This window comes from Ruditapes philippinarum, unplaced genomic scaffold, assembly GCF_026571515.1.
Source record: "Ruditapes philippinarum isolate M1 unplaced genomic scaffold, ASM2657151v2 ctg2350_1_1_1_1, whole genome shotgun sequence".
In the NCBI taxonomy this organism is placed as follows: Eukaryota; Metazoa; Mollusca; class Bivalvia; order Venerida; family Veneridae; genus Ruditapes; species Ruditapes philippinarum.
Window position 1 is genome coordinate 131,934 of NW_026853497.1, and position 19,862 is coordinate 151,795.

Below are 19,862 nucleotides of genomic sequence, written 5' to 3' on the forward strand. Positions count from 1 at the left end.
TAAATTTAGTAAAAATTAGGTAAAAGGAAGATAAAAACAAAACTTTTCAAATTTAGATACATTGTATTTTGAAATTTATTTCTTATTGCTTTTTTTTCTGAGGATTTTTTAAAAAGTTTTTATATATAAAAGATTTTAATATATGTAGTTTATGGGTTATGTAGTATTTGTATACACATTTTAAAGCTTTTTTTTAATTTTTCTTTATTTTTTTTATTTCAGGTTTTACATATTTATAGTATTGTATGAATCTACATATATGTCTGTGATAATTTTTTATTTAAAACAGTAATATTTTTAATGTATAAATGCATTTGTTTTACATGAATACATAGTATATATATTATATTTTGGTTGTAGATGACGAGCATTTTGTTGTAAATAAAGTAGGAGAAAGAATATATCTTTTTTCTTCAGATTTCGTTATTTTATATCCCTAATTTAGATAGTTAATGCTGTATTAAATGTGTAATAAATTTAATATAATATATTATAAAATAATATAAATTTATACATTTGTAATAATTATAGTAGTGATGAAAACTTAGATTTTACCAAAGTTGAATTACTTAAAACAAGTTTTGATTTTTTAAAAAAAGTAGTTAGGTATTTTTTTATTTTCAATCAAAACCTATTTTTAAGTAATTCAACTTTAGTAAAACCTACGTTTTCATCAATATTATAATTATTACAAATGAAACAACGTCATAGATAAGTGCATAAAATGTTCCTGGCCATGTTGGACTTTTACTTAAGATTGAAAACCATTGGTGACATTGGAAGCATTAATCACAACAAAATTACATGAAAATTGCAGACTCTGTTTGTTGAGTTTGTACATGAGAAATAATGAAGAAGTGCAACATCCCTCACATCCCTAACACTGGCTTGAGCTGTACTCAATTTTCAACACTTCAAGTGTTGGAATGTACTATCCTGGAGGACCAGAAAAAATAAAGCAACACTGAAGTAAGGTATAGGGCAACTTTTAAGGCATAGATAAACTCAAGCCTAGGAAGCATGAAGTTAAATTAAAAAAGAAACGAGTTTAGGTGTTTTCAGACTTATAACTATAGTAATGACAAAATATTGTTTGCCAATCCCCCATTTGTGTATTCAATGATTTATTGTGGAGAAGTTGGCAGGTACTTGTTGAAATACAGTTAAAGTGACATTATGCATATCTAAGACTATATAAATGGTGAATTATAAATAAATATATTAATAATTTTACTGTTTAGTCAAATTAGTTCTTAATTTATCTCGGCTTGAAAGTGAAGAAATGGGCATAATATCACATTGAGTAGTACTACAGAACTTGGTAACATAAGATAAGTAACTTCCTGCTAATATTTGACTGAAATATTGTAATATGGCTCCTAACCTGTATTATATATCTTTTATTTTCTCAACACCCTTAACATGCTAAATTTCAAAATATTCATGGAAATAAACTTGAATCTGTAGACATGCTGCTTTAAGGCATCTCCATGTTGAGTTCTCGTTTTCAATGAGTCTCCACATATGATACAGGATAAATAAAGAAGCTACTGTCGTCAAAAGGTAACGCTCGCAAAATTTGATTTATTTGCATTTATTTGATTTATTATAAAAATAATTTATTATGATTGACATAATATGAGATTATGTTGAACAGTCAGTTCATATGCAAAGATTTAATCATTTAAAAGGAATGTATCTTTTTTCGTCAACACAATGCAAAATTGTAGTATTGCTACAGGGATGAGAATCTGGTATAACGTGGTATGTAATAAAAATATTATATTCGCGTAGGTTCAATACTAAGTTTATTGAACTCGTTGAATAAAATAATATTTTGCTCACCAGAGACTCGCATAATATAATTTCATTCAACTCGTTCAATAAATTTAGTATTGAACCTGCACTCGATCGTTCAATGTCCTCTATAAGGTATCCATTTATCGTCAAATCGTAATGAAGATAACTTTAAATTTTTCAAATTTTTCGATATCAATTTATATTCATTAAGACTTTGATTAATTATGATCATGTCTTGAGCAAAGAACTAAATTTATACCAATATAGGAAACACCAATGATGCTTAAGCAATGCATGAATCTATAACATGGAACCGTTTTATCGTTATTACGCCACAAATTCAAATGAAGATTTATAATGCTTATAAAATTCAAACGTGTTGCATTCTGTGAAACCGTCTCAGAGATTCATGCCCAAAAAAGAAATCGAGAAGTCTTATTACACCTTTTTCTGTCATATTCTTACATGGGAATATGAGCATCTGTGATCGCCATTAATTAATGAAATATATTTACCCTGTCAACTAAACGTACTGACGATCAAAAGAGATGCTAAGATATGATGTTTGATTTTTGACAGTAATTTCTTAACTTTAACTTGGAATGTGTACATTGAGTGTTCATTTTTAGACCATTCTTGATACAGTCCAAGATAAGCGTGATTTATCCAAAAATAATCCATAAGGCAAGATGAACATTAATATTTGTTTCTTGTTTCCTTCATTTTGATCTGTTTCCCTTTGAAAGTCGGACAGCGCGTTTCAATTAAAGGAATTTCATATGTGCAAACTATTACGTTTAATAAACTGTACAAATATATCAAAAGAATGAAATCTCGTGTATATACGATTAATTGCATTTGGCAGAATCTGCTTCTTTTAATGTTTATTTGATGCCAGGCTTTAAATATTACACTTTATTTTTTATATCAGAAGAGTATAATTTCATTTGGCCTTAAACCAAGTAAGGACCATACCTTCGAGTTATACAGCCTGACAAAAATTAATACAGAAATATCTTCAAGCAAGAAACATGTGTAAAGCGAGAAACCGAACTGTCGCAACGGGATAAAAGAACAAGAGATGGGACAGTTTGGAATTCACATTTACATCTTACTGTTTTATCTACTCGCCGTTTCTAAAAGTAAGTGAATAATTTCAGATGTTATTCTTTTAGATATAATTTTTAAGTAATTATCAATTTAAGAGAAAATATGCACACTCAAAAGAATCCCATCAAATTCTGTTAAAACTTTAAATGTATTTAAGATTAATTTCAAGGTGTTCATCTATATATAACATGCCGCCAGCTTCTCGCGGCCCTTCAAATAAGGACAAAGAACGAAGACATATATGGGGAAGCGGCTAGTCAAACTCGCTACCATTATATCATAGGTTAAACTGTTCGAGTTGTGAGCATACCATTTGGCAACTGTCTATAAATCCCTAATCTTCATCGATGCTGATTAAACACGTTCATTTATAAAATACAGACTAGAATCCCCGGGGAAGTATGTCCAAGACTTAAAAATAATCATCTTATTACTTTGTTATTGCACGTATCTTTTCAATAGTTCTTGTTTTTTTCTACACAATGATAGGTGTCCTTCGGCAAAGTTTACCAATCCGTCCAGTAGATTATAATGGTCGGTGTTTCTGGTCAGCGGATGGTGGTAATTTAACGACGGCGAAGGAATTGTGCAATGACAGTGGTGGAACTATTTTTACATTTAATACTACGTCGGAAGCCTCAGATATCCTTGATGCATTAAACATATGTATGTTAAATAAATTCATTATTGCTTTCAATTACTTACTATATTAGTTGAAATTAATTCTTTATTGCTTTCAAATACTCACTATGTTATAGTAAATATCATCGTTTTAGAAATATTAAATGAATTAAGTTATTATTTAAAAATTTCATGTATGTAACTGAAGGTAAATGTTTCTTTTGCTTTCTTACGTACAAGTATAACGCTGGACACATTATATGCATCGTACTACAAATACATATATAATTTGATGTTCCCCCTAAACATGTTTAAACATTATTTTTGTTCAAATTTAAGGGGAAAATACTTTTGCGAATTGCTGAAACAATTTATGCAATATTTGTTTATTTATTTACAACAGAATGTTTCTAGGATTCTGATAAATTTTTCAGTTTAATTTTATAATTGCCACATTGTATATATTATCGTTCAAACATGATTGTATTCTTTTTTTGAAAGCACGCGATATTCCTGTTTTTATTGGAGCAATACGTGTCTACAGCAATGACAGTTCGTATTTTGATTGGCTGTCGCGACCAGGAACGTGGCCATCTGACGCAGTTGTGGACGTCACATCTGAAAATGAACAGAATAACGGAACAGAGAATATTTGTGTTGAGCTTTTAGGGGACACAATGTCCTTGACACATTGCGCTAGATTCATGAATGTAACCATCTGCGAGCAAGGTGAGAAACGCATTAAATATGGTCTTTCTTAACATTGATATATGCTTGAACTGAAATTTACTAGTATTTGCCACCAGACAAGCTTGTACATCTGTGCAGGCTGACCAAGCTCTACACTGTTGACTGAGTAGCTTTAAATGTTCACCTGGATATTTCCAGTTACTTGACAATGGTCGTCAACAATTAATTTTTGATCATATAGGGCAAAACATATAGTATTTTTCCTACGACATATATTATGCTGTACTTCTAAAACAATAAATATATGATAAAAACAAAACTGCGAATATATTATCTCGTATTCTACATATTGTAATACATTCTTCTCGGCTTTTCGCAGATGATGCTCTGGAATGCTATGTAAACCAAGATTCCCTTGAACCGGTTACTAATTCCGTCAAGACAGGTACGTATTCTGCGTTGATGACACCAGACCTTCCGCCAACTGGTAATCTGTCAGCTTATCTGAACGATGACATGAATAGTTTGGAGCAGACGACAATTTCTGAAGAAATTTGTAACAGTACATCATGTATAACTGCAGGAAGCATGATAAACAGTACCCCTGTACCTAAAAACTTGAACTTGAGCAGTGACCAATGGGGCCTAACAGCAAACAAACAAACCACCGAGCCAACGGAAGTAGATTTAGGAGAGTTGATGGTAATACCCGATGGAAATGGTACACGAATAACCAATTTTTCCACACTTTTATCTGAAATCTTCGAAAAATCCAAACCTAATATCTCTAAAGAGGTACTAGTTACTACAGATTTGCCGAGCACAACAAACATGTCTGGTAACTATGGTAACAATAGTAAAAATCAGCATCACAACATAACACATGGAACTCCAGTTAGAGAAGCTAAATTCCAGACCGCGAACACGGACAAAATATTTCACGGAAGAGTTCAAATTTCAGGAATTAACAGCGGTTCGGTTAGTAGATCTTTATATTTTAATCTGCTTTTTAATACTTCTTCGTTTTAATTTCATAATGATATTGTATAAGACAAAGTTGGTGGGGGAGGGTGGTGGAGAGAGCATTTTCTCTGACATCATTGAATCATGATAATTTTATCATAGCAATTTTGAAATATTGTTTGTTGTGATAATTCATCTTTGGATGTGAAAGTCGACACCATATATTTCCTATCAAAGCCTATATACATGTATGTTGGAGCAATGTGCAATATGGGTTTTGAACACTACATTTTAGAGATGTTGTTTCATGTTCATGCATTTACCATCCATTTTTTTCTCATATACATATATATCTATCACTAAACCAATTAATTAATCGTATGTACCATTGTGGCCTTATAGTTCTGCATATCGCAAAGGGTAAAAGGCTTTTTAAAAAATGAATTAAAGAAACTTGCACCGCTAATAAATTCGAAAATAACTTTAATAAACTTAAACTTGAATATTCTTAAACAATATTATCATATGTCATGGTAGCCATCAGTATTTGAAGCTTACGGGAGATTGGTGGTTTTACTAAGTATGTGGTAGAGCCTGAAATAACGGAGGGGCAACTCACGTCTCTTTTACCTATAGAAGCTTGAAAGCCGCCAACCATGCCACCACTACTGCAAGCGTGACTCAAAACCCAACCAAACATCAGTATGTTTTATATACAGATACATCTCTCCCTATATTCCATATACAGGTACAACCGTATTCTCTCCTAATAGACAAGTATCACCATGAGATAGAAGAACTGGAAAATATAAGCAGAATATTGAACACATTGAAACATGAGCAGCAGGTCGACAATAACACATTAATGGTATACAAAGTTTCTTACATATTAAGAAGAATGTAGTTAGGAACGAACATGTAATTTGAATACATTCGTAGCTTTTCTTGAATGCTCTCGCTTATGAAAGCCTTTTTCATTTTGGAAAAAGATATGGAATATTATATCGTACTGTTTCAATACTTTATTCCTCTAACCTACCCCTTGTGTATTTTTGCAGGAAAAAAAACAGATGTATGGATGTCATTTTTTGAAAATCTAGAAGGAAATATTAAGTTATTCTTCTACTATATATATATGATTAAGTATATCAATGAAAAGAGCACAACGTTTGTAGCTTTTTCTGGTGACATGTAACATTGCTATACTTACATGTTGTTATTTTATAAATGTATAATACAATTCTTCTAAATCAAACCGCAGGGAATGTTTCGTTATAGATTGTATAAAAATGAACTTTATGAGCTACATCATAATAATCAATAGAGCCTGGTCAGACTTCAAGAAGGCTGGTCGGGCTCTTTACTAGTTTCTATATAGGGCTGACTAATTCTGTATTTTATTTCAATGCTTGTAAGGTGTTTGCAGAAACCGTAGGGATAGCTACAGGCGACGTACAGATAACGGCTGAAACAGAACAATTAAAGGTATTCCATAAATATAACTTAAATTGACTTGTCGATCTTTGATCTTGACCCATTGGTCATTTCTAGAGCAGACTTTTAAAATAAGTACTCACTGAATAGTGGAGAACAGTAGAGACCAAGATCTTCACCTGCGCTGGACGAATGGATATATTTCAGAAGGTCGGCAGGTTAAAGCGGCATTCAGCTTTTCTAAAGGCTAAATAAAACCTGAAGGCTGCTTTAAGGGATTTTCGTTTTCAAATCAAAGTCAATCGCCTGCACGGATAGGAATTTAGCAGTACTTTATAATACTTGCAATAATTAATCAAGATACATGGCCTTTGTACTATGAAGAATTCCAACATAATGTTATGATAACATTTCAAAGTGATAAATAATCATTAAAATCATTTAACTGTCTACTTTAAAAAAATCTATTATATCATATAAAACAAAAATACAGGAATTTTTAACAAGTTGCTATTATAATCACGTGCTATTTTTTACTTCTAGAAAGACCTATTCTCGGACATAATGAGTGTTGGTGAAGATCTTGTAACAAGGTTCCCCGCATCAACAGCAGAACTCTCCATTACCACTGATAAGTTAGGTATTTCCTTTTATGTTTCATTATTTTAAAAGTCTGATGACATTGCAGTCATAGCTTATGTTTTACATTCTCATCCATTACAGATAAATTATTTTAATTTACTTGAAAAACTGTTTAAGGTTAGACAAATAAGTATTAAGCATGTTTAGCACAGAAAGATGTCTAATAATGTAAATTTAAACGATATTTTTCTCTAATAAAAATATATAATATTATGGCATGAAAATGACACATTGCTTTAAAAAAAAAGACACACACACACATTTATTTTTTCATCTTTTTAGTATTATATTCACGGATAGTGAAACCTTCAGGACGGAGGGCATCTGATGTGTCCCTTGAGGTTGACCATCCTCATACAGACACCCATATAAAACTCATCAAATCTATCTTTGAAGCAGAAGATAACACAGGTACAAGTGTATAATTGATTAAACCATGTAATACATAATTCAAATTAGTACGAGTAAGTCGAGTATATATTTCTTAGTGTTCTTTATTTATTAAAGGAACTCCACTGAGGTCCAAATGCTTAAAAAACCATTACATTCGAACTTCTTATATACCTCTCCGAAGAGAGATGAACAAATAATAATAAGGAAATATAATCGGAAGTATTTTTACTGAAAATCGTATTTTTGTGTTTTTAGTAGCCCGGTTAGAGTGAAAAGCGTGGCAACGTTTTTGAATTTTGTGTCATTTTTCAAAATAAAAATAATAATGCGGCGTGAACAAATGATCTGAAATTTTGCACACAAGCTATTGGTCAAGACCTTCATCAAATGGTACATTAATATCGAAAAAATATTCCCAGTCCTGTCATGTCAAAAAAGCCTCAGTGTCCCTTTAACATTTGACAGGTATTTGAGATACACATGCTTCAACACCGCATACCAGTTTTATCACCGTATCCCCTCATTTTATTTAGTTCTACTCATTCTTTCCTGATTTAGATCTAAGGAAAAACACATTTATTCTTTGCCTTGTGGACTTAACACAACTAATCATTGAATGGCACGAAATCTTCTGAAGGAACCATGATCATCATCGTAAGAACACATCTGTTGATGTTTCTTACTTTTAAATTTCGCCATTTCTATTTTTGCTCATAACAGTGCAGGGTGTGGGGCAGGCTTTAGCGGTAGCTTGCTATATTCACTGCTACCCAATGAACAGGCTTAATTGAATTCAACCTGGAAACAATCTTAATTTAGCCATGTTGGATGACCTCCAAGGTTTGCTGTTTTGACTATTACGATTTTTAAATTGTGAATTTCTTGAAATATTCTCATTGACTAGTGTATTTTTGTCTGTTTCAGGATTTCGCGTATCAACTATTGCGTACAAGAAAATGGGTAGTTTTGTGAAAGCCAGTAACAAATATTTGACGAGCACTGTAGTCTCCGTAACTGTCCAAACTATCCAAGGTAAATTAATGAAAAATGAAAATGAATATGAAAAAAAAATAGTTTTTAATTTCAGGCTAAAATCCCTTTTTAAGCGAGGTGATTGTGTTATTGTTAAATTATCTTAATAACGTGGCAGAAAACAGTGAAATGTCCCTATGCTCAAATGTACATTTGACATTAATTCTATATTGACTTAAAGCAGCATGCCTCCAGATTCATGCTTATTTTTGTGAAATACATGTATTGAAAATGCATTTAAAGGGGAAATATTGTGAAGTAAACAAAGAAAGTTATTTACACTTTGCAAACGACACTTAATTACAATCCGCGTAAATTATCAAAAGGAGGTCAAAATATGCAAAAATAGCCCTTACTGCGTTAATCACGCAGAAGAAACACGGTGTTAAATTCTACAAAATCAATCATAAATCGCACAAAGCATGTAAATAATTACTTGAATGTTGAATTTTTTTTCCCTTAAAGTTTCCTTCTTACATTTTTCTCAACTTGGAATTTCGTGAAATATTTTGGTTCATCTGGAGGCACGTAGCTTTAATATAATGTCCGACTTATAATTGCAGGTAATGAAACAAAACATGCGACAATAAGGAAAAAAGATGCAATAACGTTTGACATGAAAACACATGTACAAATGGTGAGTGCAATTATAATATAATTACGTATAAAAATCTTATTTAAGATTTTATTATATTTCATATCACAAGTGTACTTTAAATGAATTTAGTTTTATTATGCACACTATTACAAGTACATGCTATTACTTTTAAATTATTTATTTTCTTTCTATTAAGAACAAGAAGGAGCAAAAGCGAATGTGTACATTCTGGGATTTTTCTAGAAGGTAAATATAGAAAAATATGCTAAAAATATTTAAAGAAAAAAGTATGTTTTATTTTATATTTTAGTTGTGAATTTTTGAGGCACATTAATAAAAGCCTCTGAAATGGATTTTTCCTTTCATTAGAAAGGTCAAATATAGATATAGAACATATTAGATGCTTATAACATTAAATAAGTATTGCTGATATTGCTAAAATTTGTGATTACGGTAGCAAAATGTAAACAAAGAAGTATTTGACTTCTATTATAAATCGTCTTAGGCTTTACCGTAATAACTGCCAAAAATGCAAAACACAGGACACCAAAAAATAAAAGACTTGAATAATAAGGAGAACGTTTTTCCTAGGCTAAATGGATCTTTAAGGACTTGATAGTACGATGAATATCACGTGTATTTAATGTGTACAGGTGTACAATACTTATTTAGGTATGTCACCCTAATTATAAATACTTTTAAATACATGTATAACAGTAGTAAAATATAACTTAGAAGAGAACGCTGTTCGTCTTGAAAAAAAATTTTACTCATGAAATATGGTGTTATATCAAACAAATATTATCATATTTGTGAAAAACAAATATGAAAAATAAATATTAAAGTGGGCGGAGTGAAAACTCATATTCATATTTGGGACTACTTTCTCAGATATTTCTCTCTTTCATGGATTCATTTCATAATCGGAAACTGTTCAAGATTGCTGTGATAAATTGAATTCAAACCGCATCACGCAACTATAAATAATCAATTGCCCATGCAAAGGTAAAATTAAATTAAAAGGTTATTATTTTAGAGATATGGAATATATTTTCACTTAACATGATAAAATTCTTAATATTTCACTCGCCTTTATATGGCATTTTATCATAATCATTTCGTGAAAAATATATTTCATATTTCACACAAAAGAAAAAAAATATCCTCTTAGTATCAATGTTTATATTTGAGATTTGTGTCGTCTGTTGCCGCGTATTTATTGCAGGAAGTGGTCCTCGTCAGGGTGCAGTGTTGTCTCCAAAAATACCACCCATACAAAATGTACATGTGATCATCTGACCAACTTTGCCATACTCGTCATGTATGTAGAAACTGAAAACGTGAGTTAGAATTTATTATTCTTTTCTTCTTTTTTTCAAAATCAGTATAATACACAAGTGCGATGTATTCATTTTTTGTTTGTTTCTTTGATTTATTCATTTATATTTCATATTATGTGATTAAGTACAGAGATCGGTTAAACAGGTATGTATATTGAGTATTTCTTTTTTATCTCAGTAGCTTTTTTTCTCTTTTTTTTCCAATAAATTCTAAACCTTTCAGTAATTTTACTGCAATCAATTTTATTTTTAGTAATGTACGGATAGCAACACAACAACAGTAGCAGCAACAACAACAGCAACAACAAATATCGGTTTCTCTGTTGTAGTCCTGGATTTCTCTATAACTGTATACAATTATACATATGTCGTGTTTCATTTGTCAAATTTGTTAAAGTGTGGATAAAAAATCACATTTCTTATATGTTTGGTAGAGTTTATATCAAAAGTATATTTTTTCCAAACGATATATTTTCAGATTTCACTACAAAGCCAGCAAGCGTTGTTTACACTAACGACTGTTGGATGTAGTTTATCTATAGCATGTCTAGCTATGACGTTAATTTGCTATATATATCTCAAGTAGGTGGCCATTTTACTATTCCCATCCTATTTCCTTAGTATGTTTTTGTAGTTTTTATATGTTCAATCAATCATTTATCTCAAGTATGTAACCATTTTACTATTCCATCATTATCATTTGTCACTATTTTCTTAGTGATTTTTATTTATTTATTTATTTATTTATTTATTTATTTATTTATTTATTAGTCAATCAATCATTTTTATTAACATGTCTGTCAGTGTATTTTAACCGTAATTTTACTGTTCCTTATTGTATAGAAAGAAATTATAGGCATTTTAATACACAGGTAACTCTCTAAAGGTGTCCGAGATAAAAACTTCTTTATGAAAATATTAAGTTAGTTAATAATTATTTGGTTGGAAATTTGGAAATGGTTTCATACTGTTACCTTCATTTAATTAAATCTAATACATAATGTCTTTGGATTGTTACATTTTTTCCTCGTTCACCAGTCATTTATAACACCAACAGTATCCCTTGGCGATGCGATGAATAGCTGGGAAATGAGCCGTTTTTACCTTCCGTCAGTTATATTAAGTTTGCGCCTTTTATGAGGGGTTTGAAAACCCAAGTCATGCTCCACATTATTTTTCGAGATTGCGCATGCTGCAGTTATAATTAACTGATGAATAACTTATATACTATTTTTTTTTCAAAATTATCCGATTTATACCAATAGCAGAGTAATGTATATTTAAATAAGGAATATTAATTATGTATCATTATAGAATGTTGACAAACGAGAAGATAATGATCCATGCTAACCTATCTCTGGCGTTGTTGCTAGGTCAAATTGTGTTTGTTGCTTCAGGGGATGCCCACAGATACGCTGTATGTAATGATAATCTCTTACAATTAAAAAAAAAATGTATGTTTCAATTCGCTACTACCATTTTGTAAGGAGGATTATTTGGTTGATACTCCGGCATTACAAGAGCCATTATCACTTGTATTTCATAAGAATTAAAAATTCTATCAATCAATCAATCAATCAATCAATCAATCAATCAATCAATCAATCAATCAATCAATCTTAATTCAACAATCGGTAAAAATATGCCTTTGGCCATTTACAATTATATACTAATAGAATATGACCAAGAAAAAATAACATAAGACTATGTACAATAATAATTCAAACAAATAATCCATAATTCATATGGTAAACGAAAACTGGAAATATTTTGTTTGGCTCCGAGCTTTGTTTCAAAGTCTTATTTACAACATGAAAATAGACAATGGTTTTATGACGGAAATGGTACAAGTAAGAATAGTAACGTAAGCATGTTTTGGAATAATTGCGCTTTTTAAGTAAAATGGTAAATATAAAAATATGGATGAAGTATAAGAGTTGCTGGCGTCATTATTTTAGCCAATAAATTTTATAAATCACTTGTTTTATTTCACCATGGTGTAGATGGCGTGTAAAGTTGTGGCTATTCTGTTACATTTCCTGTTCATGGCATCATTTACGTGGATGATGGTTGAAGGTATAGCACTCTATCTCTGCTGTACGAAGGGTATATTCCATCATCGTGACATGCGCGTCAAGTACTTCCTGTTTGGCTGGGGACTCCCGCTGATCATTGTCGTAATATCCCTGGCAGCGCGCTTTCCGGATTACGGCAGTGGACCCCAATACAGGTTTATAACAATAGCATTGTAAAGTTGTAGTAAAAACAAAATTAATAGAAATATATGAAATATTGTTATATCAATACTTAAAATACATGACATACACTGATCAATGAAATTATGCTGACGAAACTCCATGAACGAAAGGAATTTGCATTCAGTACGAGCATTTTGTTAAGCTTTTATACTATTTATTTCGTTATTGCTAAGCAACAGTATAACTGCATTTTTGAATTGAAATATGTTCTCTATATTCAGTTGCTGGTTGTCAATAGATGATGGATTAATCTGGGCGTTCCTCGGACCAATGCTGGTCATTGTAGTGGTATGGTCACCTTTTCAGTATTCACCCAGATATATATAAGCATTTTTTGACAGATCGTCATTTTTAATGTACATTGGTGTCTTTCTAGCTTTATATGTGAAGGAAGACTCTGTGAATTATTTACAGCACGAGCGAACACCAGAGCAAAACCGCCGAATTCCATTATGAAGCTAGCTGGATAATTTCCTTCATATAGATCCTAGCGGGATTCGAACCTGTGGCAGTAAAGATGCAAGTGACTCCAAATCAGAGGCTTTAACCATTTTACAGACCTCATAAACATGCACTTTCAAACCATGTTTCGTTGTGTTGTTTTTTTTAATAATTAAAAATAACGCTGTGTAGTATAAGTGTATTAGTCTAAGACAGACAAATTTCTTTATATTTTCATGTACATAATACATGTAAAATATAACACAATTAATTAACAGCCAACTCAATATTACACTGAATACATATCAAATATTTTAGCTGAACATTGGAGTAATGGGACTGGTCATCAAATGTTTCCTAACACTAAGAGCAAATTCTGAGAAGACTGAAGCTGCCAGGTTGAGGTATGTCATTAATAATGTCTTGTTTCAAAAACGTAGGGCATTTATAAGACTATACCCTCTTCTTAAAGATTTTCCCTAGCAATTATAACGATATTTCTCCCCATTTATAATATGAAACTTTGTGTTGCATAGAAATACATGTAAATCCATTTGGTAATTCAAAGTAACAAAGTGACATGCAATTCATAACAGTCAGAAGTTCTTACAAATAATATAAGTGGTATTCCAATAATGTAGTAATTGTGTTTTGTGAAATTGAATATTCCATACACTGCAGTGACTGCACTATAATATATTATTTATTTAACCCTAAACCTGCAGTGGGCAACTGATTTTACCCGTGGGACCAATGCAGGTTAAGACTCTCACCGCCTGATCATGGTCTGCACTTTTCCGTTCAGTCATTATTATATTGTGATATTTTAACCAAAATATGCTGAATGGTTATGTTTAGATATAAATATTAAGATGGACAAGTCAGTAGCATGTCTTTAGACTGCGCTAATTTTCATGTAAATTCTGAAAATGTTTTAAAGTAAAAATCTTGAAGTGAACAAAGAATAATTTACACATTGCAAACGGCGGTTACAATCAATGTAAATTACCAAAAAATATGTCAAAATATTGTAAAAATATCCCTTACTGTGTAAGTCCCACGGTAAAATATTGTGATAAATATTGCAAAATCAGTCATTATTCGCACAAAACATGTAAATCATTGCTTAAATTTTGATTATTTTTACTTTTCTTAAAATCTTTGAACATTTTCTCCAAGTTTGGTTCTCTTTAAGTAGTTTTGCTCATCTGGAGGCATGCAGCTTTAAGATATTATGTGTCACGGTATAATGACTAATCCAGTCTTCCGCTATGAATATTCTCATTGCTTTAACAGAGAAATATTATTTTGTTTAGAGGTAGTCTACGAGCTATGATGACGTTGTTACCGTTGCTAGGTGTCACGTGGATACTGAGCTTGTTGGTGCCGTTCAGTGTCGTATTTCATTACTTCTTTGTCATCTTCAACACCGTCCAGGGAATGTGTATCTTCTTCCTCCATTGTATTTGCAATGAAGAGGTAAAACTATGGTATCAATAACCATAATGATATATTATATTGCCGCCAAAATCGCGAAATTTGCCGTACGCGAAAATGTCTTTATTTACTTTATATACCTTCCTTCCCGTTTCAAACAAAAATGTTGGAATTGTCTTATCAAAAAGTAGGTCAGTTGACAGGTCAGCTGTTAGTTATTGATTTATTCTTTTTCTCAAAGGGTTCAGATTGTATTGAAGCTTTTGCATTCAATAATTTTTGATCCGATTTCTGTTTCAGGATTCCTCATTATTGCCATTGTTTGTGACTATAGTCTATAGATCTCATTATTGCAACTTTTTGTGAGTAGATATAGATGTACTTTACATTGTTCATTACTGTATACTTCTTTAATTTTCTTTTTTTCAATCTCATATGTTTATGTCTGGCCAACTTCTGCTACAATTATAGATCCGGAAGAAGTTTTACGAGAAGAGACGGCGCTGGTCTACGACCAGAACTGGTTCAGACGCCGAGATGACGTTTCCAAGCAGACGTAAAACTGGGGTAAATAAATATTTGCATCTTTGAATACACATTGCCAAAAGCGGATATAACTTTCCTCGTTGTAAGTTCAATAAATGGTAAGCAGCCATGTGTTTTTTCTATTATTATTATTTTTTTTTTTTTTTTTTGTGGATTTTTTTTTCCATTTGATCAAGATTTGTAGGATATGAAATACTGGTTATATCAAACTGTACGTATTTCAGAGCTTTGACGCCATTCGTATTGCCGCGACTGCTACCCCGCTACCGGCGGAATATGGTATTTATTCTAATTAAATCAATTATTTCATTATTAAAAAAATACCGCCTTTACTTGTAATGTCTATATTTTTCCGTTAATAAGCTGCCGAATAAAATATTCATTTCGATTAAAAAAGGCAACTAATACCGCTTTATTTTCTTTTATTATTTACAAACCTTGCATAATGCCATGTAAAATTTCATTAGATAATCAGATTTGTCAGTATTTTAATGGCTGTGATATTGATACAATTTATCGTTAATATTGTAAGTTATAGCATTCCACTTTTAACTGTCACAGTCTTGTTAAGTGCTCTTGTCTTATACGTGGGTGTAGTAGAAAAAAACGAATGATTAATGTGAAGAGTTGAATAAATTATATATATTTTTTTCTTCAGCTTCTAGACCTGCATGGTCATAAATAGGTGATTCTAAATAGGTGGGCAGATATAAACCACGTCGTTGGTAGGGATGTAAATATTTGGAAGGAATGACAATTTCAAATAGAGGAATTGTATGGTTTTGTAATAGCAACACTTTTGTGCATGATGTTTTGTTTTAAGTATACAGACCCCAAATGTGAAAACCGTCTTTTTGACTTTGACTTGTATTAGCATTATATGTCTATAATTTATATAATATTATTATAAATGTATATAGTTTTTTTGTGAATTCACATTCGCGAAATATATTTGATATTTTGGTTGCATTCTTTTTATCATGATTAATGTTAACTACTGTAACCCAGTTCAATTTTAAATGTCATACACTGGCTGAAATCGTAGCGACTTTGGTTTCGAAGCACAGATTTGTAAGCAGTGACGTTTTATTAACATTTTCTTTAGGAGTGAATATGTTATTGAAGAAAATGTAGACATTTGAAATTATTAACTAATTTGTGTTTTCTGAAACATTAAATTCCACTGGTACAGGTTCAAAATGTCAGATAACATGAAAACTCCGAGTTTAGCAGTATAATTATTACAGGCTGTCAACCAGGTCTTATCCAAAATATAGGAGGAATATAGGAATATTTTAGCATGAAATATAGGAGTTTTTGGACCATTTTAAGGCAAAAAAATAGGAGTTTTCATTCATGATTAATTATATGAGTCTGCCTTTCCTAAATTGCACCATATGAATGAAAGAACAAGAACTGAATGAAATTGATAACTTTGTGGCAAAATAAGCAATTTCTCCTACAAAGATACGAACAGAATAAATAAGTATGAGGGAAAGAATTAATTTTTCAAAGTCTATGTTAACCCATTCAGTACTTTACAATGTTGTTTTGATATTATGCAGATTTAAATAAAAGAGTTGTGAGTAAACAAATTGTGCATTAATTTTTGACAACTATTTATACATGTTTTTAATTAAGATTGTGTTACAACAGCTTCATAATGATCATTTTCAAATATGATACGATACAAATGGACCACTTCAGAAATTTGGATAAAATGAACAAACATTAAATTCAAGATATCTGGAGATGGCAAAGCAGTGTCAAAATATTCCAGAATAAGTGGACTCTTATGGTTATGATTTAAGTTTCAGGACAATGATATGGTAGTGTTTTTGCTGTTAACTGTCAACATGATTATCAACAACTGCTTTGATTATGAAATAGCATTGTTACTGACATAGTCAAAGTAACTTTTAGTTTAAACGAAACCATTTCAATGTCATCAATTTTGAGTTGGCAAATCATGGCCAAATCATTTTTGACAATGTTCAAAACATGATCGACTTTGAGTTATGTTTATAGGGTTACAAGTTATAATTAAGTATGTTTAGTACAAAAGATAAAAATAATTAGGAATTTCAGTGAAAAAATAGGGCATTTTTAGGAATTCCCTTCGAATTTTTCACTTTTTTAGGAATTTTAGTGATGCTGGACAGCCTGCATTAGCTTTAAACCACAGCATCAGCGGAAAGATACAGCAATGCATGACCATCATCTGAATGGTAACCTGAAATAAATGTGACATACTGATGCACTGCTTTTCATGGTGACCATGCAGATGGCTATGTGGAGCACAGCAGCCTTGAGCATAGTAATGTGATGCTGATGCAGGCATTCACATTCTCTTACCTGTAAAATACAAAAGGCCAAAAGCAGTACCAAAATTTAAATCTCTTTGAATTCCTCGGCAATATACTTTTTAAAAAAATATAGGAAAAATATTCAAAATATAGGAGAATGTAGGAAAAATAGGAGGTTTTTTAAAATATAGGATTCAGACCCAAAATATAGGAGTTTTATAGGAATATAGGAATTGGTTGACAGCCTGTTATTACATTAATTTTGCTTTAGAGAAGGGCATTACTGTCCTACCAAAATCTGGCAATATCCCAGGAATGCCTGAAAACTTGTACCAATTATTCTTAGTTTAATACAGAAAAGAAAATCTGAAATTCATTTAAAAGTTTTTTTGTGCCTAAGTATTAAATTTATTGCAAAATGAAAATGCATTTGTACAGATTTGAACAGATAATGTGCTGATATAGACAATGGTTACTTTTATCATTAATCAACACATTTCAATATATAAATTGTTTAGCACAGCGACCACTACTGTTTGTTTGTTATGTGAATCAGATAATAAAATCGTTGTCCCAAAAGGTGTCTGTTAATTTTGACCTCCAAGTGTTACCTTCACCTTTGAGGTAGGGGTCTGGGTGATTCGTTTGACATGTCGATCGTCCTCTTATTGTAAACATTTATGCCAAGTTATTTCTAAATCCCTTGATTGATGAAAAGGTTATATACCTGACATAAAATATAGCCTAGAACAGACCATGATAAGCTTTGGCACCCAAGTGTGACCTAGACATTGAAGGTAGGAATCTGGGTGTTGCACACGACATATGGTCCCATTATTGTGAACAAAATTATTTCAAAATACCTTCAACAATATAAAAATAATGGACATAACCTATAAAAGACAATGTTAAGCTTTGACCTCTAAGTGTGGCCTTGACCTTGGAGATAAGTGTTCGAGTGTTGTGCACATTGTCTTATTATTGTCAACATTTGTGCCAAGTAATTTCGAAGTCTCTAGATCTATGAAAAAGGTATGGCCTGGACACAAAATGTACCCTGTAACTGACCATATTAAACTTTAACGTCAGTGTGACCTTGACCTTAAAGGTAGGTGTGTGTGTTGGGCAGACATTTCGTCTTATTGGGAGCATTTTGCAATTTTCAAAATTATAAATATATATAAACAAAGTTAGTTTTCTAATGGCGATTGCAGCACCTAAATAGCTTAAATTATTTCAAGCTAATAATAAGTTTGTTTTGGGTTTTACGTCACATCGACACAGTAGACTTCCAGCTTTACTGGTGGAGGAAGACCTCAGGTGCCCTTCCGTGCATTATTTCAGGCACGAACGGGCACCCGAGTAGAACCACCGACGTTCCGTAAGCTAGTCAAGCTAATAAAATCCAATATTTGTGTCATTCAAGAATTTTTTTCCAGTGTTAATAGCCTATCCAAGCATACAGTTATTATCATGCCTTGGTTCGAATAACATCAGTCTGATACAGGACTTAACTGTTATCCCTATCTTGAACAATGAATATTTCAATAACTGAAATGAAAACAAATTCTTGAAATTTTCCACTTTTATTTTAAACAAGTTTGTAATAACACAGAAATAAGTGTTGGATTGTTTAACACAGTGTATAATTTTGAGAACTTATATCAAGATTGTTTCATATATAACTAAATAATATACTATTATTTTCTCCATAGGGTATGTTTGTAACAATTTTTTAAGCAGAACAAAACACAACCAATCATTAATATTAAATCATTCTCCTTTTAATGTCCATAGTTCTGTTATTAAATCACTGATTATGACGCAATAAACTTTTCCATAGAAAACCCTTGGCGTAAACATACAAATGGCTTAAAAATACAATGTATCGTGAAAAGAAAGCCAACATAAAATTTACAAGACTCTTAAGTGTTGAAATGTGAAATGCACAGTCACCTTGAGTGCTCAAAATTAACCTATTATTATGATTGGAAAAATATCTCAAAAGTTGAAACCATGAAATACTCATTTGAAATGGAGTAACAACTTCGTGAATGACATTGCAATATTCAACTAGTTAAAAAGTCTAGTTAATATCTAGTGACAATGTACATGCTCATATTCTAAATATTTTTTTTTAATTTCAAAAATTAATCAATCTGTGATGGCTTACTAATGACAACTTTTCCAAAGTAAAAATGTAACATATATGTATGCATCATAAGGCATAATATAGCCCGTAAGAGATACA

General features: G+C 31.4%; 1 protein-coding gene across 1 annotated transcript; it reads left to right on the forward strand.

The window, feature by feature from the left end:
* The first annotated feature begins 3,392 nt into the window (after positions 1–3,392).
* LOC132737066 (adhesion G protein-coupled receptor E4-like) lies at positions 3,393–16,077 on the forward strand. Its single transcript, XM_060724305.1, has 20 exons — positions 3,393–3,576; positions 4,033–4,260; positions 4,601–5,199; positions 5,933–6,052; positions 6,601–6,669; positions 7,162–7,258; positions 7,543–7,671; positions 8,578–8,685; positions 9,249–9,322; positions 9,480–9,529; positions 10,509–10,623; positions 11,102–11,205; positions 11,938–12,040; positions 12,627–12,853; positions 13,103–13,169; positions 13,641–13,726; positions 14,639–14,801; positions 15,231–15,326; positions 15,530–15,584; positions 15,964–16,077. Exons 1-20 carry the CDS (start codon positions 3,393–3,395, stop codon positions 15,984–15,986), a joined length of 2,697 nt encoding a protein of 898 aa, XP_060580288.1. The 3' UTR covers positions 15,987–16,077.
* Positions 16,078–19,862: the final 3,785 nt, after the last annotated feature.